Source organism: Carassius gibelio, chromosome B13 (assembly GCF_023724105.1).
Source record: "Carassius gibelio isolate Cgi1373 ecotype wild population from Czech Republic chromosome B13, carGib1.2-hapl.c, whole genome shotgun sequence".
Classification (NCBI taxonomy): Eukaryota; Metazoa; Chordata; class Actinopteri; order Cypriniformes; family Cyprinidae; genus Carassius; species Carassius gibelio.
In genome coordinates, this window is record NC_068408.1 from 15,419,140 (window position 1) to 15,440,934 (window position 21,795).

The 21,795-nt window shown below is 35.4% G+C and overlaps 2 protein-coding genes across 6 annotated transcripts; one reads left to right on the forward strand and one right to left on the reverse strand.

The window, feature by feature from the left end:
- Positions 1-708: 708 nt before the first annotated feature.
- pik3ap1 (phosphoinositide-3-kinase adaptor protein 1) lies at positions 709-15,430 on the reverse strand. 5 transcript variants are annotated; one of them, XM_052571947.1, is made up of 21 exons: positions 15,293-15,430; positions 15,016-15,079; positions 12,916-13,003; positions 11,650-11,762; positions 11,464-11,583; positions 9,911-10,330; positions 9,108-9,334; positions 8,237-8,381; positions 7,908-8,050; positions 7,196-7,325; positions 6,810-7,006; positions 6,356-6,515; positions 6,085-6,150; positions 5,373-5,663; positions 4,961-5,023; positions 4,677-4,879; positions 3,906-3,966; positions 3,640-3,807; positions 3,449-3,534; positions 3,004-3,104; positions 709-1,632 (listed from the first exon to the last, which is right to left on the reverse strand). In XM_052571947.1, the coding sequence occupies exons 6-21, from the start codon at positions 10,308-10,310 to the stop codon at positions 1,521-1,523; spliced, it is 2,553 nt and encodes an 850-aa protein (XP_052427907.1). In that variant the 5' UTR covers positions 10,311-10,330; positions 11,464-11,583; positions 11,650-11,762; positions 12,916-13,003; positions 15,016-15,079; positions 15,293-15,430; the 3' UTR covers positions 709-1,520. The 5 variants fall into 5 exon arrangements, with proteins under 5 accessions (XP_052427907.1, XP_052427910.1, XP_052427909.1 ...); XM_052571950.1 differs by lacking the exons at positions 11,650-11,762; positions 12,916-13,003; positions 15,016-15,079; positions 15,293-15,430 and having other exon boundaries at positions 3,449-3,519; positions 5,373-5,642; positions 11,464-11,643; XM_052571949.1 differs by lacking the exons at positions 11,650-11,762; positions 12,916-13,003; positions 15,016-15,079; positions 15,293-15,430 and having other exon boundaries at positions 5,373-5,642; positions 11,464-11,643.
- Positions 15,320-20,188, forward strand: kifbp (kinesin family binding protein). The gene is made up of 7 exons (XM_052571951.1): positions 15,320-15,766; positions 15,899-15,997; positions 17,113-17,192; positions 17,283-17,466; positions 17,684-17,777; positions 18,774-18,886; positions 18,970-20,188. Exons 1-7 carry the CDS (start codon positions 15,320-15,322, stop codon positions 19,846-19,848), a joined length of 1,896 nt encoding a protein of 631 aa, XP_052427911.1. The 3' UTR covers positions 19,849-20,188.
- Positions 20,189-21,795: the final 1,607 nt, after the last annotated feature.

Here is a 21,795-nt window from a genome sequence, read left to right on the forward strand (position 1 = left end):
AGCTTACTAGTAGTTATAAAAATACAACAATACAAATGATGCAAGTTGACATGTTGGCTATTTTCAGTTTTAGCGTTTTGGGGTAACGTTAATAATCAAGTTATTTAAATTTTCATGAGTTTAAAATATTTTAAGTCATCTTGCCCCTTCTTGAAAGTTTGCTGAGGCCCTCTAGTGGTCCCAGGACCCCTAGTTGAGAATCACTAGTCGACGGATGAGCTAAAAAATGAAAGTAAATATATACATATATAAAAATATATAGATTTTTATTTTTATTTTTTCAAAGTCAAAATTAAAAGACAAAATAATCGAAATAAATGTATTTGAATTATAATGGCACATATAAAAACATATCAGAAAGTCATTTTTAACATTAACATGAAATGTATTAAGCAAGTAGCAAAAATATAGCCACTGGATTGCATATTAAATAATTTTGTGAATGAAAGTTTGAGCATATTATCTGTCAAAAGATCAAATATGTTTCAAGTACATTGGGTAGGCTAAATAGCCTACTCATTCTTATTAGGTAAATATATGCATTTGTCAAACACTTCCACAGTTCCACATATATATATATATATATATATATATATATATATATATATATAGACTATATATAGTGAGGGCCTCTATAGAGGCCAGCTTTTACAAACAAAGTCTTGCAAAGTTTTTAAAAAGGATGGCAATATGGAAGAAGAGACTACATCCTTTTAATCTTGACTTTAATCAGTTCTGTCTTCACGATCTAACAAACATGTACACACCCACAAATACTGCACACACACAAACCACACATCTGCCATTTTCACACTGTGCATTCACACTTTTTATGCTGTTAAATACCCTCTTTCTCTGCTTCTCTTTGGGTGATATATCATAATCAGCAATAAAAAGTGAATACATCAATAAATATTTTTAAAATGCATAAAACTATTCAGCTTAAAATCTCTTCATCTAAAGACCAATCCCAGCCAACACAACCTATATTTCAAATATATAAAAAAAATTGGTTCCAAGATTGCTATTTGCTACTGATGGGACTAAGAGAGCACAAACCAAATGGCTATATTGCAAACAAGTGACCATAAGACCCCTCCAACATATTGCATATCTTCAGCTGGAGATTGATCATTTAATACCTATAAACTAAGGTGAATGTTTGCATTGCAAGTTGAGTCTAGATGAAAACCCTTGAGGAACACTGGGTACTGAAACCACAGGCAGTATATGAAAAATAAAATAGCATTAAGACTTCTGAAACTAATGTTTGCATAATATCCTCTGTGCTACGTAGATGGCAGTTGGTAAATATAAATGGCAAACCAGTTTCCTTAAGAGGCACTTTCATACAAAACCTCTGTAAGGTCATTGACTGACAGGGCAGCAAAGCAGCTGTCTTCAGTTTTGGACATAATCAGTAACTTTTGTTCCACCTTGAAGAGACTACAGATCTCAAAGGCTCAACAAGAAAAGTGCAGAGTCAATAGAATGAAAGCCAGCCATGTTGAAGCATGCCATCACCATGTGCGTCTTGGTATGGGTGGAGGTGCTATGGGCCTTTGCGCAGACGTCTGATGAACAGGACGGGATGGAGTTGATACATATCGCTCGTTTAGTACCTCTGGATTCCTAAGAGACAGCAGGTTAAATTTAAAATGAGCAATATACAAACTGAGCTCCAGACAAACCAGGGAAATGGGTTACATCTGTTAAATGTGTGTAGCCTAATAAATAAAGATCAATATATGTAGAGGCTTTTTAAACCCCAAATATTAGACAGTGAATTCTATTGTTCAAAAGTCTGAGGTCTGTAAGATTTTTTTAATGTTTATAAAAAATAATCCTCACCAAGGCTGTATTTATTTGATTAGACATACAGTAAACAGTTATACTTAATATTATTACATTTAAAATATAATTTGTTCCTATGGCGGCAAAGCTGAATTTTCAGCATACACATCATCCTTTAGAAATAACTTTTTAATATCATAATTTTGAAAACAGTTGCCCGGTGATACATTTCTTTCAGGAATGAACAGAAGGTTCAAAAGAACACAATTGAATTGTATTATTTTCTTTTCGTTTCTCCATATATTACTTATTTATTTTTTATTAGCTCATCCTCAGTCTTCATACAGTAGTTGTAAGTTTATCATGTTTCATGTTGTATGTTTTATTTCAACCTCTTTACAAAGAAATTGAAAATTTAAGTTTGAAAATCTCCTCTTTGACTTGCACTGATCAAATATTTTGCATGTAGCATGTGGTTTAGAACATTTGAAACCTGAATTGTGATCGTTCTTGTCTTCTTTGCATATATGTCTTCACTTATAGCCACCTTAAAAGGTACAGTACTTGGGTTGGATGTACACAGATCGCACGCCTTTCTAAAATTTCTCTAATTTTATCATAGCTCCTATAAGCTAGGCAAGATTTAGCAGTGGATGTGTGGCACCCACATCAGACTGCGGATGTTCATCACCCCCATATTTCTGACACCAATCCTCTGATGTTTGTGTTTGTGTATATTAGCTGATGAAGATGTAGCACATTCTAAACCCACAATCCGTCTTCATGAGATTTTAAGGTTGATGCCGCTACACTTGATCAAGTCACTGATGGAAAGTTAAGCTTCACAAACTCCAGCATTGTGGTTTTAAAAGTTTAGCGATTGCTGCTGTGGTTTGTCACATGGGGAGGTGTAGAGTTTCATAAACGAAGCACCTTCGCTTCACCTACAAACTTTTATCCAATCATCTGGTACATTCTCACAGTGAAACTTTTCGAAAAGTAAAACTAACTCTCTATGTACATGTTTGCTCTGTACAGCTTCAAATCTAAAGACTTGCTCTATAAAATAATTAATTCTCAGTTAAATGAATTTTTACTTACAGTTTGAATTATACTTCAGAATAAAGCTATGACAGAAAACACACTCATTTTTTTAGATTCCAACACCAGGTTTTACCTGGTGTTGTGTACTCCATTTTTAACACGTACCTCTCTATTACCCGTGGTGGGACCCTGGGTGGAGGGAGCACTGGTGGAGTATCCACTACAGACCGGAAAGGCCGAGGAGGAAGTGGAATATCTGGAGGCTCCTTAAAAACATGAAAGAAAATACATACGATATTAGGAATTTATAATACAACAACCTAAGCAAAAAACTTTGTGCCAGTAATATTTCAATATAACAGTAGTAATAGATAATGGTTTAAAAATAATAATAACAAAAATAAAAATATACATATATTTTGAATATTTTTTAAAATATAATGAATTCCTGTGATTGCCAAGCTGAATTTTCTTGAAATTTTTCATTATCCCAGTCTTCAGTGTCTCTTGATCTTTCAGAAGTCATTTCTAATATGCAGATAGGCCGCTCAAGAAACATTTCTTAATGTTGAAAACATTAGTTTCTGTGGAAACTGTGATTAAAACTGACCTCACATTCTCCTTCCACCCCACTGCTGTTGCTGACAGTGCTCTGAATGCTCAATCTGTGACTGCTACTACCTGCACAGGTAAAACCTTTACCTTTACATTGTAGAAAAACTCCATACTTGTAAACAGTGTTCTGTTCACAGTAATATCAGATGTTATTGTGTGAGATTAAAGAAGTTATTTGTTACATACTAGAAGTGCTGGAGGTGCTTCCTGTCTGCCAGCTTCCTCTCTGCAGCGGTCTACTTACAGGAGGGGGTTGAGCGATCGAACGAGGTGCAGGTTCATACACGGAGCAATTCACGTTCATTTGAGAACCCCACTGACTGTTTGTTTGCATGGGTGCTGTAATCATAAGCTCTAATGGAAAAACAGAAAGGTTTGTACATTTTAATAGCATCCCATGTTCACCACTTCTGAGTTTATTGTATAATGAAATGTGTGCTAAATATCCTTACCATTTGTCCCTTTGCCTCTACAGCGTCGAGTGATGCTGTCTCTTAATCTTTGTAAATTGTCCTTAAAGAAAAGTGTTACAGAGACACTCATTTCATTTGTTAAACCTATGAAGGGTTAACATTGTATTTCATTTGCAAGGCCTCTAAATTATCCATATGACTAAAGCTTTGCTGAGAAACCTCTTTTACACAATCTAGCACATGCATTCTGATTAATAATAATCTTAGAAAAAGGAAGAATGAGTCATTTTGCTGTGAAATCTAAATGTAAGAATACCTTTATATTGTTATTTATATTCCAAGATGAACACAGTTTAATTATCCATACAGAAAAATAATGTTAAAATGTGATTTAAAGATATAATACATTAGGTTTTTGACGAACATTTATTTGTATCTTCCAGTTATCATTGTTTCGCCTCATAATAATAAAACTAAGGATTTAAATATAATCTTAACAAGACATATTATTGGGAAAAATAGAGTGACAACTGATATTTATATGCATTTTATGTATGTAGTCTACTGTACTGTTATAAATATCTCATTGATTTACATTACAAGCTATCAGAATTTAATCTATTTATATAAATAATATCTTCATCAAGGAGCATATTTTCACTTAGTTTGGGCTTAGTTTTTTTTTCCCCTTCTTGATTATAAGCTCCATATTCTCAATATATCAAACTCTATGAGCCATAAAAGCCTGATCAAATATGATATCAAAAAAAAAAAAAGAAAAATGCCAAAATGTGACCCGGAGTTTCTTACCTGCTGAAAGCGGAGAGAGCGCCATCTTTTATCCTGATCAAACTGCCAAGCCTTGAACTCCTGCACTGCCTCTTCCACAGTCAGCTCACCCACCTTCACCCTCTCCTGCAGAGAGATGAGCTGCCTCTGTCCCGGGGTCTTCATACCTGCAAAGGGGTCATGGTGACTGCTCATGTCTCTGTCTCTCACCAGCCGTACAGGAGCTGCAAGCATGGAAATCGAGATTTACTTTCAATTGAATAATCCATATTCTGTTCTCAATTAGGCTCAGGAGACTTTTATACCTAAAGAGGAATCTCTTTCTGGCCGTTGACTGAGTGAGTATACAGGTTCCTTGAGAGAGAAAACTGTAAAACAGATCAAATTGAACTGAAATTACTATAAGGGGACTTTTTTCAGAGAGAAGGTGTTCCTCAGAAATGAGAATTCTGTAATAATTTACTCACCCTCATGTCATTCGAAAATTGCAAAACTTTCTTTATTCCATGAAACACAAAATAAGATATTTTGAAGAATGTTGAAAAGCGTGTTGAAATATCAAAATATCTTCTTTTGCGTTCCGTAGAAAAAAATAAGATGTAGAATGATGAAAGAGGGAGTAAATGATGCAACAGTTTCTGATTTTAAAAGCTAAAATTAGAGCTATGTTTGCACTGTGGTTTAGCGGGGTTTGCGTAATGAACTTTTGGTTTGCACCTTTGGAAATGTAGGTTGTGTTCTCTTCAGGCTCTGGCAGGTTGGCAGGTCGTGGAATCGGTGCTGGTGGGCGGTTGATTATTTCGGGGGTGGATTGTGGCTCCACCGTGTCATAAATTTGATCAGGGCAGCATGGATTATAAAGGTCCTCATCTTCTATGTCCCCATAGATATCCACATTAAGGTCATGGTAATCTTCATCATCCATTTCAGGCAATCCACCATTGGTTGAAGTATGTTCAAAGGACTTTAAACTCTTGTCAGGTTGTGCTAAAGGAAAACATGTTATTTCTACACCAATTAACATTGCACTTTATAAATGCCATATATTAGCAAGTTGCTCTGGTTTTTGCACTACGCAAACAAGCTACATCCTGTGACAGAGAGGTTCAAACATACATACAAGCAGATTCTGCTAAATTGTCTTAATAACTGGACTATTTCCTGGTATGTTATGTTGCAAACATGAAAATAAGACTGTAAGCCTTTGCAAAAATGTTTTACACCAGGTGAAATTTGCAAGTAATGTGTTTTCAGACTTTTTAATAAGCAACACGTTTTCACAGATATATATATATATATATATATATAAATATATATATGTATAAAAAAAGACAAGATGGAGGGTGTTATCACACGGGAAAAAGTGGCAGAAGTCACATAGTCACACAAAGAACTGTTGTGTCGTGATCAACATTTCTCATTGACGTACCTTCAAAAAACTTTCTCAGCATTGTCTCCGAGTTACAGTCCTCCAGAGCACTTTCCAGATCATCATCTGTAGAAACAACTGACATTAGACACATGAAACATGTTTTTTTAATGCTTACATTTTATGATCACATATAATCACAAGTTAGCAGTAGTAACAAAATATGCCTTGAAAAAATATGAAGAAGAAATGCTATAATTTATGCAATAATGACTACTGTTCTTGTGGAAGAAATATCCTAGAGTTTCAAAAGAAAATGCCAAACACGAACCCATGTCAGGATTCAGTTTCATCATAGACTCGTAAATGTCCTCATTATCGAAATTTGTGATGAAATTTTGGGAAGCCGTCAACATGTCCTCATAGATATCCTCGTTGCCAGCTGTGTCCTGAGATTCCTCCATGTGGGTCTTCACTAGATCTACTGTCTCCTGTTTCGTTTTATGAAAAAAGGAAGCTTGCATTTATTAGCGGCATCATCACAGCTATACTTAAATGAAGACTAATAGAAATACTGCTGTATAAATGTGTGCTGATTATTAACAGAGCTATATAACAAAATGAAACTGCGAATAGCACTTTTACAATGCTTTGATATTTAGTTTTACATGCATTGAGATGTTTATGTGTTCCTTCCCACAGCATTTCAGGAATTGGTTGACTTTGGTACTACAACTTGTCGTCAGTTACAGAAGTAAACAAGAACATTTATGCAATTAACTCACAACAAATTCGTCCATGAACTGTCTTAAATCAGAGAAGCCACTCTTCTCGGCCAGTTTGTTAGGGTAATCGCCATCTTTGTTCATCACACTGTAGGCCTGCATGGCTCCAGGACACCGCATTAACAAAGACGTTAACTTTTTAAAGCCATACTTGGCTGAGAAGTGAAGCAGTGTGGGAAGATCCACGTCACGGTGATCTGAAAACAAAGAGATTGCTTTTCATTATTGTTCAATAGAGTTTCCTGTCTTCGAAAAAAAAAATCTAACCATCCACACCAGTTCCTTAACTTGGTGTTATGTTATCTGTCACCATAAAAGATATTCATCATAAGCAAGACTTCTATAAACTATAAGACAAGCAAGCTGTTATGAATGAAATCACTTACTCGCTGGTGTGTTATCTGCAATTTGACTTATTCCAAATACTTGTAATGCATTTAGAGGCATCCGTTCTTCCAGACAGTCAGCAAGCAAATTATCCAATGACTCGGGCACCTTTGACGTGATATCAAATGCCTGAAAATTGAATATTATAAAACAATAATAAAAAAGGCTCAACGTTAGTCTTTGAATTCAAGGTAATCTTCTGTAAATACTTTAAAAAGGGGAAAACATTATGGTCTGCATGTTAACATTTCATTTAGTGTTTATTTCTGTTCCTGTTGCCTCACAATTTTTTTTTACATGTGTAAAATTTACCTTTTTTTATTGTTACTGACTAAACAACAGATTGCATAAAGCATCTTGCATTACTGATTTCAGGGCTGTGTGTTGCTATTCAGGCGTATGAGAGCAGACCACCTGTGGGGCCAATACACTGTCACCACTGATATCTGACATAAAATTACAGCATATTATAATATTTCAAAAGTTAAATCGTTTCATTTATTCATTTAATTATAATTTTACAAATTAATGAACACATTTTTCACAAGACCATAATGTTTCACTGATATATAATTATATACAAAACATTTAGCTACTTTGATATTATTAACATTTTGAAAAGTGCTATGCAAATAAGCATCGCAGGCCTTAACTCCATTATTCACGAGTCATTTCAGTTCATGAGATTCAGTTTTTCTGTTTCATCATTACCTGACACATGAACTGAACTGGATCCATTGCTTTCTTTAGATACATGCATATTTCCTCCATTTCTGTGTAATATGTTACAGTTGTTGAACAGACCACAGATTCATTCTGATAAAGAGTCAATGAGACTTTCCCAGCTGGCATATCTAAGAGGAAAAATATATATTTTAAGCAAACAACCCTGACAAATCCAAACACAAATTTGCAAAAGACAAAGCTTCTCTTATAATAAGTGAGCACATTAACAGGAAACAATATGTAAATTCAGTAGAAAGTGAAAAGGGATGGAGGAACCGATATGAAAAGTTCCTCTTTCTGTGTTTTTGTCTTACCAGGTGACTGTACAGTAACAATGTACTCATTTACAAGAGTTCCAGGCATCCGCTGAGGTGTCGAGTATTGAGAGTGAAACTCCACCTCCAGTGTGCCCTCATCCACAATTTTCTTTACCATGATTATATAAATATCCACACGATTCTTTATGGGAACAAGCAAATGGTGAGAAAGTCACGAGACAGTATCAAATACAGTAAATGACATAGAGTAACACAAAACGAGTGATGTTAATTCCTCAAATGTCCGCAAATGCTTTCGAATGAAATGCTGAAGCCATAGTTGCTAGAGTGTAAAATTCTTTGATTTTACAAAATTCAAAAGTAACAACAGTTTACAATGTAGAGGATAAAGAGTTTAAAAAAATATGAACAACACTTAACACTATTTAAGCCATATGTACTCGAAAATATCAAAATATAAAGTTGTATGAGTGTCTACTGTATAAAAATGTCTCTTCGTCCATTAAATTCAGTTGGATTTATTATATTCACAAATAATCAAATCGACTGATTCAAAACTACTCGGCAAAGTATTTAAGTGGTTAGTAAAAACACCCTACAGCCAGGAACTAAGGTAGTCTATGAAGACGACAACTTCATTCATCTGTGATATTGTTTTAATCAGTTTATCGCCCATCGCTGCTACATCATCCTTCTTTCAACATATCACCGAATTAAGAATGTTATCTAAATGAAGGTTGTTAGACAAGGGCCCTGCACTGACTTCCTGTCTAATTTTAAAAAGCACGAAGAAGTGTGATCTCAAACCATGTGAGCTTCATGCTGACATTAACAACTATGCCCATATAAATTTGGAAAAGCTTTTTTATTTAGGCTCTGCACATTATTCAATTATTCATGCACTTACCCCACAGAGTATTCTGTCTGGTTGGACAGTGAGACAAGTTTGGTCATCTTGTGGCTCTGTGGTATTTGAAGAAGTTTGCTCAGTATTACAGACATCATTCCCGTTCAACTGAATCGGTTCTGTCTCATCGGGCAAAGGCTCGGGAAAATCTGATAATGTGAACTCATTCATTTGTTCTTCTAGTTCAATTTCATATGGATCCTGGCAATGGCTTTCACTAACAGATCCTAGAAATGAAAATGTATATATTAAACTTTACTTCAGGCTCACCCCTTCATGATTAGTTAGATTAATTATGATCCACAATGCAAAAATATTTGTGCAAATTTAATTTAATTTAATTTAATTTAATTTAATTTAATTTAATTTAATTTAATTTAATTTAATTTAATTTAATTTAATTTAATTTATAGCTCAGACATATGCGGACCTCAAAATATAATTATTTCAAACCAAATATATTACTAGAATTAATTATGTATTATTTGGTCAAATTCATTATTGTCCAACATGCATAATTATTTATAGTACATAATTTTTTTTTTTTTTTTTTAAATAGAAATGAAAAATAAAGATAAATATGAATACTAAAAAAACAAATATACATCTTAATCAACATAAATGTAGGTAATATACAAAAGTAAAATTATATTCATATGCACTCTTTTGCAGTGTTTGTCAGACTGCAGGGGAGTCATGTTAATGTTTTACATCTTTTTAGCCCATCGTTGTCATTAAAGGTGAAGTGCAAGTAATTCATATGTTCTTTTGCTGAATGCACATACCGTTTAAAGAATACATACCATTATCAATACACTCAAGGACAGTAGACACATATACTGATGGTTCGTCTTCTGAATTGAGCTTTCTCCAATATTCCCAGTATTCAAAATAGTCCGCTGACACTTGCCCTTCTGTTATACCACACAAAAAGGCAACGATTTTGAATGGAGGCTGAAGAAGATCCCGGAAAGTGTCCTGCACCTCAGGGTCTAGCTGCATGTCCAGCAACGCAGCAGACAGCAAAAGCATGATGCATTTGCTGGAGCCAAACAGCTCATGGTTTTTCATCCACATCTCTTCATTCACATCATACAGAATGATGGAGCCTTCTGTAAAGTTACACGATGCTGCCAAAATTTGCTGTAGATAGTCGGCCCATTCCCTGGCTTCACTGGTATAAACAATTAACACCTCACACATTGTGGAGCATCCAGGATGTTCTGCAACACAAATGGATAATAAATGGAACAGAAGAATTTAAAATAATTTCTTGGTTCATCAACTACCAAAACTAAAAGTTACACTGTAAAATATTACTTTGAAATAATTTTCACTCAGAAATGTCCTCAAAATGCAAACATTTCACACATACATAAAGTAGAACACATTGAATTATATGTGAAATTTAAATTAGAAAGACACTCCAATAAACCTTATTTAAAAATTATTAAGTTTCTGCAAAACTGTGCAATTTAAATGAACTGATGTATTCAAATCGAACCAAAGTACACCCTAAAGAGTTTGTTTATTCGCTGATTAATGATTGATGAATAGTGAAGATCTGAAGGCCAGCCATGTTGCAAGAGGTTCCTTATAGAGCTTGCAATGTTTTGTCGTAAGATGATTGAGCAATAAGTTGGTTTTGTCAAAAATTAGTCATCTTCTGTCTCCTAAACTCTGACATAGTGTCTGTTTACAAATAAAATTAGAAAACACATGATATGAATAAAGAAATTACCAATGGAATTTTAATGAATCAGGCTGGCTAACTATGAAACATCTTCTATGACCCACATCAATAGTACAGTAGTGATCAAATACGGTTAAAGATACATTTCAGTGCAAAGCCTGTTTAGGATGTCACAAACGATTAACAACAAATTTCACATTTTACGCTATCTATACATTTGTGTGACTCTCCTGTTTGCGATGTAACCTGTCAGAGGAGAATCCACTTTTCATGAAACTACTACAGTTCCCACTTCAAGTAGATATAAACAGAAACTCAAATTCTAAAAAAGGAAATGCAATTATGCAACTTTATATCATATGCAGAGTTATCTTTTATTATTGTTTCCCACAGTGTCGATGAATGTCAAAGCAAATGCACAGGAAGATTTTTTTTTTTTTCAACTTCCTTTTCGCTTTCAACAAAATTGTTATTTTGCATCATGTCATCTCTATCATTTTCAGCAACAACAAATTTTATATGCTTACGTCAGTAATCTATTTAAATTCTAAAATGAATTAAAAACTAAAATTCTTAACCAAAAACCAAACAAAGAATGTTTTGTTTGTTCAAGTGTAACATTTTAACAGCAGTAAAAGAGATCTTTATTTAAAAATGACTCACCTTGTTACTTGTTATACGAGTCCCAGGTTGCAATAAACAGTGTCTTGTTTCAGGTGGTGTATAATGGCTGCAGCTTCACACAGTGGCTTTATGTTTGCCTCCGTTCTTGGTCTATAGCTTCTGATGAAAATACACCGCGTATATGACTGTGGTATAAGACCGAAATGCATTCAGCTCATGACTTACATCTACTAAAAGAAATAGTCCATTTCCTGATGGTGGGTGTTAGCGTCACTTCCTAAAATACACAGCAACTGCTTAACCTCACACAGACAGAGCTGCTGTAGGCTGCTGTGACCCTGTAAAACAGACAGAAAATTCCCCACACAAGTTAAAAAAAGAAGTTAAATTGAACTATAATGTAGCTTCCATGTAAAACAGACAGCACACACAGAGCATTCACAAACTGTGTATACATTATAGTAGCTAAAGGTTCATTACTTGATTTATAACAGTGTTTCATCACATTTCAACAGTGTAAAATAAATTAAGAAATAAAATAAAAAACTACACTAATAAAACATTCAGACTGCAAAATAAATATTATAAAAAACAATAAAATACTGTTAAATACAGCTGACATTCCAAGATTTCTATGTGACACCTCACATTGGATGGTTTTTCATTAATGTTTCTTAGATGTTTCTTATCAGTTATGTACATCTTACAGCATTTAATTATTCTTTATTGCATTATTTCATATGTGTTACCTTCATAGTGTTTTTCATTTGTGAGTATAACACCTCACACCTTCTATATATATATATATATATATATATATATATATATATATATATATATATATATATTAGGATTTACCTCAACTACTTGTGATGAACTTTGATTAATCATGTGGCTTTCTGGTTACCACCAGTGACATTACGGTGTTTATCAGCATATGTTAAATACACAAAACAGATTTTCATAATTAGGTATATTAACGTTATTTCAGGTTTTTTTTACTGTAAACGCCAGCTTTATATATATATTTATATAAACAGTGCAGTTTAAACCCCGTTTTAGATTATTATTTTACTAGATGAATCTGAGCTCTAGAAATGAACTCTGTTCAGTGGGACTACACTGCTTTTCAAACTGGCCTTTATTTAACTCTGTATGAGTAAATACAGAAACAATGCAAAACCATTAAAGTTCCTATTTAAAAGCTGCTTTTAATGCCATTAATCTACCCACAATTAACTAAAAGGAGGAACTAAAACATTGCAGCCTTCGCAGTGTTTCAGGTACATCTGAGTCAGGTTGAAGCAAAATGGTGAAGTGAAAAATACATTAATTGCGAGAAAAAAGTGGAGATAAATTAGGACACATAGTATCTACAATTTAAATATGCAAGGCAATATAGCTAACATTTCTATAATGATTTCTATGACTACAAACAGCATTTCTATGAGCTTTGGTAAATGACGAGAAAAGCTTGCAAATGTCACTCACCCTGAGATTTTATTCTGTGCTCTGTTGTACCCTCCAGAGAAGCATCGTGAACTTCTTCTTTAGTTTGTGATGTAAAACAAGAACCATACTGTGGGTGTAAGAAAAAAGTATCACTTTGTAGAGACCACATGGGAAGGATGTTCTGAAATTGGACAGTGGACATTTGAATTAACATATCTGAACATCATGAACTGATCGATTTATAATGTTGGGAAACATAAATGTCATTTTCACTTCATACTAATAAACACCAACAAGGGTCTAATCCAGCATTAATCCAACAAAACCCAATTGCAATTTGGTATTTGTTGGCTAACAAGCCATATATCCAAAAAGTGTCAACCACATAGACAAAAGGCAGAAATGTGGACATTTTAATATTTTTTATAAATTTTTCTTAGGGCCAAGTTGCAAGATTCTATGTAGGCTAATATGTATCATCTTGTAATCTAACCTTTTCGGTTACTAAGACATATTTTGAAAACACTGTTATATGTTTATATGAAACATGTAAAAAGGTGTAGCTTTGGGCCTTGAAAAAGGAGGTCATGCCCCATAATTCAAACCATAATTTACCTGCCAACTGATGAGAGAGTGAGATAAACCCCCTACACACCAGTATTGACAGACTAAAAGACCAAAACACGACACATAGCCTACATACACAGTAAACAACATTGGGTTTTTTTTTTAACCCGACCGTTGGGTTACTGGGTCAATGTGTTGGGTTATCTAAAAATTTGTTGGAACTTGGGTCATTTTTTTTTCGTTGTTGGGTTATTTTTAGTTATATCCCAACTGTTGGGTTAAATATGTTTCCCGCTTCACTCCATTGAAATTATAACGGTCCAGTCAGAGACTCAGAGCACGGACATCAGCGGCAGCATTTAGCTCATCCAAGTGCACACACACAGCAGTGAGAAGTGAACACACCCCCAGAGCAGTGGGCAGCTATAGATCCAGCGCCTGGGGAGCAACCGGGGGTTCAGTATCTTGCTCAAGGATACTTCAGTCATGGGAATTGAGGGTGGAAGAGAGCACTGTTCATTACTCCCTCCTACAACTCCTGCCAGCACCGAGACTCAAACCTGCAACCTTCAGATTACAGGTCCAACTCTCTAACCATTAGGCCATAGCCCTTAACTGTATTTAAACATTTGTGTGTTTTGATATGAATATGAATTTTTGTGAATAATTTGTACATCTTGAAAATGTCAGTTGTATTTTTCCACATTCTTGTACATTTAAATAAAATATTTTTAAATATATTTGTAAATGTGTAATTTGCATATTAAAATTAAGCCTGTAATTTACAACAAAGTATTTATATGATTGTATTAAGTAGTTTTTTATAAAAATACTGATGTTATTTAATATAAATAATTTACTCAACTGTTGGGTAACTTTTAACCCAATGGGTTGGGTTTAAATAACCCATAGATGGGAAGGTGCTATACCAACCCATAGTTGGGTTACAGGTTGGGTTACTTTTAACCCAACATTTTTTATAGTGTACAGACAAAACATAGTTTTTCATGCGCTGTTCAAATTTCACATTTTGGGCTATTTTGCTTCCAAAATCTCTTTCAGACCAGAAAGAAAATGCTTATTTTATTTTACTTATTGTATCTATTTGTTCCTATAAAGTTCAAGGCCATTTTCTCAAAATGTGTTTTTACTCATGAAATCAGAAATCTTCACTTCAGTAGCATTTACAGACAACATTGCAGTTTGGTCCTTTCTATATTCTGAAGGTTTTAACAGATGGGATTATTGTCTTATTCGCCTGGTTTATATAACATTTATCTGCTAATCAGGAAATGTATGGAAATAAGAGTTGTCTTTTTACAATAGCGATTAGAAGTTTATTTTAAAGTGTAAAAGTACTGTAAAAATGTTATTTGCATTTTGAAAACTAGCCCATGTTGTTACTGAGTGTGTCCACACACTCGTGATCTTCCTGTACAGCTGAACATATGGGTCAAATACAGGAAACATATCAGTAAGAAGACAAGTTCAAAGACCACAAATGTTGGTTTTGGGACAGGCCCAATGTATTGAAAAAAAAAAAACATTGACCTGTCATATCCGCTAACTCACTGTGCAAGAAGCCTGCTTTTGTCTGTGAGATACACAGCTTGCCCTGTAGATGGCGCCAGAATATCTGGAAGAGAGAAAGGCACAGTGACTGTGACTGATCAAGGGCAATGCCATAATCATCCATATCAGAAGCTAATTATTAAAATATGAGCGCTAGCAACATAACAACCGAATAATTGTGATATTATAATTTTTTTTTAAATAAAATATTTATTATAAATATGTAACATTTATTCGTTTATTATTCGTTATCAAAGACTGTGCGTCGTTGACTGACCTCTGCTGGTGAACACTTGAAGAAAACATGGCTGCCCACCAGAGCTCAGAGTGGAGGAGCGTGTGCGAGAAATTTCGCCTGGCCCAGGAGCTCTCCGAAATAGAGTCGAGAAAAGACCCTGAGAACAACCCTTTCCGATCGAAATACAAAGCTAGAGATCTGTTGAAGGAAATCCATTGTTCACTGAAAAAAATTGAAATCGAGGAGGAGGGCGAGGCTGACAATGAAGCAGACTGTGAGTCCAGGGAGATGGTGGATGGAGAACTGGGGAGTGAATGCGGGAAATCGTGTTCCGGAGACTCTCCCGCCGGTTTGCGAGCGGCCAGGCTCGCGGTGGTGCAGTACTGTCTCGGTGTGAACCACATAGAGACCGAGGAGCTGTCCGCTGGAGAGCAGCATCTGATGAACTGCCTGAAACTCATCGACAAGTGCACAACAACACGGGAGAACGTCTCGTTATTCATACAGGCCCGGGTAAACATACACGAGCCATTCCTCATAAAAGCTTCATGTAGTTTAATAATTGTGCAGAGTTGTTATTGGTGATTGACTTCTGCGCTTTGGTGTGATTGCGGTGTGATTTTTTTTTTGTTTTGTTTTTTACAGAATCAGCTCGGCATTTTGTGGGCGGGGAGAGATGAGATCGAAAAAGCACAAGGATTTCTGGAAATCGCCGAATCTATGTATTTGCTATACATGAGAGAGGTGTGTGTGTGGCACGTTTTCTGTCAAAACCTATTGAACTAAGTTACCTAAACAACGGTATTTTGGACATCATATTATGAGTTCTGTATGACGTCGCTGTGACGTATCCTCAGTATTTTACCATAGCCTGATAGCTTGCTAAAAACAAGGTAGTGTCCCAAATGACTGCACACTATGCACTTACATTATATACTCTACCATCCAGTTTAGGAATTTTATAAGATTGTTTTTTTTTTTTTTTTTTTTTGCATTATGTGTGCGAATGGGACAGGTTTCATAAGCTGTTTCTTACTGGTACAAGCGACAGGCCCTTTGACAGCTAGACACCAGTGACATATTTCACAGTTAATTTCTTCCCCTTAAATGGATAGTTCATACAAAAATGAAAATTATGTCATTAATTACTCACCCTCATGTCGTTTCAAACATGTAAGACCTTCGTTCATCCTCAGAACATAAATCAATATAATTTTGATGTAATCTGAGAGCTGTCTGACCCTCCCATAGACAGCAATGGAACTGAAATGTTCCCAGATCGGTAAACGGTCCATGTGACATCAGAGGCTCAACTTCAGTTTTGCAAAGCTGCGAGAATACTTCTTGTGTTTAAAGAAAACAAAAAATAACAATTTATTCAGAAGGGTCATCGGATGCGACATGCACTTTCACAAGTGGTTTGAACTGACCACAACCAACCTAAAAGGATAAAGATCCACCCAGTGTTTATTTTTTTATTTTTATTTTTATCTCAGTATATCATTTCCCTTTCCCCAAATTGAGCTGATCTCAGATGACATCACACAGACAGGCCCCTCCCACGATTGTTTGATTGACAGTGGTGTTTCAGCACAGACTGGAATCTTTCCTTAAACCCATCCTGAGTGAGCTGTCATCTGTCCACCATTGGACCAGAAGTAGACAAGAATGTCTCTTAAATAATTGAGGTGCTCTGTTGTTGGAATCGAAAAATGAACATTTTTGGGTTGAATTAACCCTTTAACTGTAGAAGCTCCAAAAAGTCCCAAAAATATATAAAACTACATACAGTTGCGCGTACATGATGATGACGATGATGTTTTGAGCTGACATTTGTTTATTTTTTTTGTGCATGTCAGGATGGTCAACCCCCACTGGATCTTGAAGACTTTTTCGTACTAGAGGGAGAAGAATTATCTCAACAAGAGAAGATAAGAAGGTAATATCCATCCCTATGTTCCTCTATATAAAACATTATTGTGCTTCTACAAATGTTTTAACCCCAGTTTGTCCCCACATGTGTCAGCAGGTTTGAAATGGCATATACGCACACACTGTATTATCTGGCTCAAGTCTACAAGAATCTGCAGCAGTATGAGAAAGCGGGACAGTACTGTCACAGCACACTACAGAGACAGCTGGAGTACAAGCAGTTTGTGCCCCTCGAGTGGGCTATTAATGCAGCCACACTGTCACAGTACTACATCACAAAGGTATGAAGTGTACATAGTGTGTGTTCCACAGCGTCTTTTCTTTTTTGTAAATAGAGGTTGGCAAACCTACTGGAAGATGCATACTGCTGCCTACTGCACAACACCAGCATGACAGCTGATGTTAAATAAGGATCGAGCTTAGGACAGCCATACGCTCTATGATTCTGGAGTCAAGGTCATAGTAATTAACTTTGTCTCTTTTGTCATTGTATCACAGACACGGTACATGGAGGCTCGTCACTGTTTGGCTGCGGCTAGCGTAATTGCTACTCTTGCAGGAGAAATCCCCTCAGAAGCAGCTGCCAAAGAAAGTGGGTTTCTGTGAGGTCTTCGTTCTTGTATGTTGCTGGATATTGTGTATTTCCTTGCACTTCAGTTGCTTTACTGAATATCATATGGTGGTTGCTAAATGAAAACAAAACTCCCTATATTTAGGCCTTTCACGAGTGGCCTTAGTTTCACTTAAAGTGAAACTATCACTGTAATAATACCGTATTTCATTATAAAGTAGTACTGAAACCATGTATTTTAACACTATATGTCTGTTATTGTTACACTCATGCTTGTGGGTTGTTTTGCATTTCATCAGATCCTGAGGTTGTACAAACCAGCAAACTGTGGCTTGTACAACTTTGACCAATGAAACGGAACCTATAGAGATGTATTGACCGTAAATTAGTTTTGTGCAGCAGAGACTACAATGTAATACTAAAAGGTTATGTCTACTAAACATATTTAAAAGATCTAGAAAAGTGTTATAATGCTGCATTTGAAACCTGAGACTAATGGTATTTACAAATGTAGAGTCAACGTATTATATAAACTACCAATAAAATGTTGGTTCAGTTAAATTTTTTTTAAAGCAATTAATACTTTTAATTTTTTAGCAAAGATGCAATAAATTGATTAACAGTGAAGACATTTATAATGTTACAAAATATTACTATTACAAATAAATGCTGTTCTTTTGAAAATCTTCAATAGAAGAATCCTGGAATCCTGTTTCCATAAAAAAATATTAAGCAACGTGATGAAAAATGTTTCTTGAGTAGGAAATCATCATATTAGAATGATTTCTAACGGACCATGTGACTAAAAACTGAAGTAATGGCTGCTGAAAATTCAACTTTGACATGACATAGTAATAAATTACACTTTAAAAAATTGTAAAATAGTAATCATTAAAAATCCTTATGTCCCCAAATAAAGTATTTTCCTGCTTTCCTTTTGTTTTATAGCATTAAAATTGCTACATGTAAGTTAAAAATTATATGATATATTACTATAAATTATGAATGTTTTTAAAGGTGATGCTGAATGTGAAAAACGTGAAGAGCTCCTGCAGAAGCGATCTGAAATTGCCAGATGCTGGATTAAATATTGCCTTAATCTGATGCAAGATGCTAAAAAACTTCTTGAGGTAGCCATACTTCTTTCTTTTACATTTTAAAGAGATTTGACTTATTACTTTGACTTGTCTAAGCATTTTCCATTGCTCCATAGGATAATATCGGAGAACTAGACTTAGATCGCCAGGAAGAACTGAAGAGGGCACGTCGCAGTGTAGAGGAAGAAAAAGAGAAGGGAAGAAAAAGTGCCATCCTTTTTGGTTCAAGCGATACCTTTGACTCTATTTGCAGCCTGGAAGAGAAAGTAAGCAGCATGCTTCCTCTAGATTTTGAAGAAGCCCGTAGCATCTTTCTAGTGGGTCAAAGCTACGTAGCCCAGGCCAAAGAGTATTTCGCAATGGATGGTCATGTGACAGATCACATTGAGATCTTACAAGACCATAGTGCTCTCTTCAAAGTCCTGGCCTTCTTTGAACAGGATCTGGAACGCCGCTGCAAGATGCACAAACGTCGCGTCGACATGCTAGAGCCAATCTGCAAGGATCTGAATGCTCAGTATTATTTGCTAATTTGCCGACAGCTGCAGTTTGAACTTGCAGAAACCTATTATGAGATGATGGACCTGAAGTTGGCTGTGGCTGACAGGCAGGATCAGCCAGATGTGCACACCATAAAGAAGTTTAACAACTTGTGTTCCTCCTCTATGAAGTATTATCAGATGTTCCTCGACTCCATCCGCTCACCAGAGGGCAAGTTTCCTGAAAAGCTCGAGGATGACCTGCTAAGGCCGGCGCTGGTGGCCAGGTTCCGTGTTGCCAGATTACAGTCCAAGCTTATTTCCAGTAACCTGGACACCCAACTGGAGAATCTCACCAACTCGCTGGATTCGTACAACTTTGTAGTACAATACTGTGAGGAGAACCCAGAAGCCAAGAAGGCTGTTGAAACCGAGCTAGAGTTGAGCATTGAGATGGTCTCCCTGCTTCCTCTCAAGATAAATCGAATTAGATCCAAAATTACCTCCTGCAACTAATGGGGTGTTGAAGACGGTTTATTTTGGCCCCTCACATAAATATGAACGTACACTACTTGTTCCTTGCCAGACCTAGATATATTGAGCTTTCCTAGGACCACCGTGTAAGAAACTCCTTCAACCATAGAACCATTTATCACAAACTCTTGTGAACCGATGTAACTGCATGATTTACAGTCACTCATTTATTTTCAGTGTGCAATGTACAATTGTATTTAATGCAGTAAAATGTTTGTTTCAAATTTGACGACTGGTATGTTTAGTAGGCCCAAGATTTAACATATAACTGTACCAATATTAAAGCATTTTATGCCAATAAACATAAAAAGTATAAATGCCATTCTTTGTTTTGTCTTATTCAGTCAAGACATAATATTAAAGGAATAGCTCACCCAAAAATCTCAATTTGCTGAAAATATACTCTCTCTCAGTCCATCAAAGATGTACTGTAGATACGTTTGTTTCTTCATCCAAACAGATTTTGATAAATTTAGCATTTCATCATTTCATCTGCAGTAAACAGCTGATAAAAACATCACAGTAGTCCACAAGTAATCTTACTCTAGATCATAAATTAACGTTTTGTGCACTGAAAAGCTGTTTATAGGAAACAAATTCATCATTAAGGTGTTATAGCTCTAAGTCCATCTGCAGTTGTCCTCTTACATCAAAATCAACTATGCTTGATCAGTGCATTTTTCTCTCCTGATTTAGAAAAGGCTACTTTTTAATTGGATAAAGCAATATTATGGTTAGAGTAATATTTTAGCCGAAAGTAACAGTCCTGAAGAATTTGTTAATTACAAACATGCAGCTTTTAACTTCACAAGATGTTGTTTGGTGGACTGGAGATGTGTGGATTGCTTGTGGATTATAGTGATGTTTTTATCAGCTGTTTGGACTCTTATTCTGATGGCACCCGTTCACTGCAGACAGAGAAAGTTAATTCACTGCTTAATTTCTCTAAATTCTCAAAATCTGTTCTGATGAAAAAGCTAACTGAGGGTACATTTTAAGCACATAAAATTTTTTAGGTAAACTATTCCTTTAATTGTAAGTTTCCATTTACACAAACACACACATGTGCAGTCATTATACTGGTAGATTATCCAACTGAGTGCAGAGGAAAGAACCAGAGAGTACAGTGTCTGTCATGTTAATGTAGCATCAAGAACATTTCAGCAGCATTCTAGGCGTACATTCTTTCTTCGCAAAGGATGTGGTTCATATTGTACAAGATGGATCACCGATTAGAACAGCATTCATAATATGAGCTGATTTCACAGAGTGAACTGTGCAACTAACGGCTGTTTTCAACAGACAGTTGAACTATATGTAATGAACAGTTGACACACACAGTATACACCAAACTTACTGCATTTCCTTCTCGAAATATTTCAGTAATACCTTTCTGATGCTTCTCTTTATTGTCATGCTATAGGCCTATCCATTGAACATTCTTGTGATAAACAACTAATACCAAAATAAATACTTTACTAAGTGTGGTTGTATGCCACGTTTTACTCGAATATAAAATTAAATATCAACTAGAGTCTGGAAAAAGACTTTCTGCAGTTTAAATTTGTTTATTGAACTCATTTTTACTCTCTGGTTCAGAAATTATAATCCAGTAAAACTCAATGGTTTTGTAATAATTGTTTCAGTTTCAGTGTGATTAGTTTTAGGTTAGAGTAAAATCAGGAAACCTCTTACTTGCCTGCTATAGACATAAATGAAGAAACACAGAGAATGCTGACATAGTTTTATCAGAGTATAACTGTAAAGAAGAGAAAATGCAGAGGTTTTTTCCCAGAGGAAATAGCATTACGTGTTTTAGTCAAGTCTCTGCAAGGAGCAAATATGACTACCTCAGAGGAAGCTCTACCAAACTGAAATTACACGCTCCTGTTCTTAATACAGCATCTGATCATTATACTTGATATATGA

What these genes read in the sequence shown, in the direction of transcription:
- pik3ap1 (XM_052571947.1), bottom strand. Translation starts at nt 10,310, where the DNA reads ATGTGTGAGGTGTTAATTGTTTATACCAGTGAAGCCAGGGAATGGGCC. An exon ending in GCTCTCTCCGCTTTCAGCAG is followed by an intron (nt 3,967 to 4,676) that starts GTAAGAAACTCC and finishes CTTTTCTTTAAG; the next exon opens with GACAATTTACAAAGATTAAG. An exon ending in CCACCACGGGTAATAGAGAG is followed by an intron (nt 1,633 to 3,003) that starts GTACGTGTTAAA and finishes GCTGTCTCTTAG; the next exon opens with GAATCCAGAGGTACTAAACG.
- kifbp (XM_052571951.1), top strand. Translation starts at nt 15,320, where the DNA reads ATGGCTGCCCACCAGAGCTCAGAGTGGAGGAGCGTGTGCGAGAAATTT. An exon ending in ATTTGCTATACATGAGAGAG is followed by an intron (nt 15,998 to 17,112) that starts GTGTGTGTGTGG and finishes TGTGCATGTCAG; the next exon opens with GATGGTCAACCCCCACTGGA. An exon ending in AGAAGCAGCTGCCAAAGAAA is followed by an intron (nt 17,778 to 18,773) that starts GTGGGTTTCTGT and finishes ATGTTTTTAAAG; the next exon opens with GTGATGCTGAATGTGAAAAA.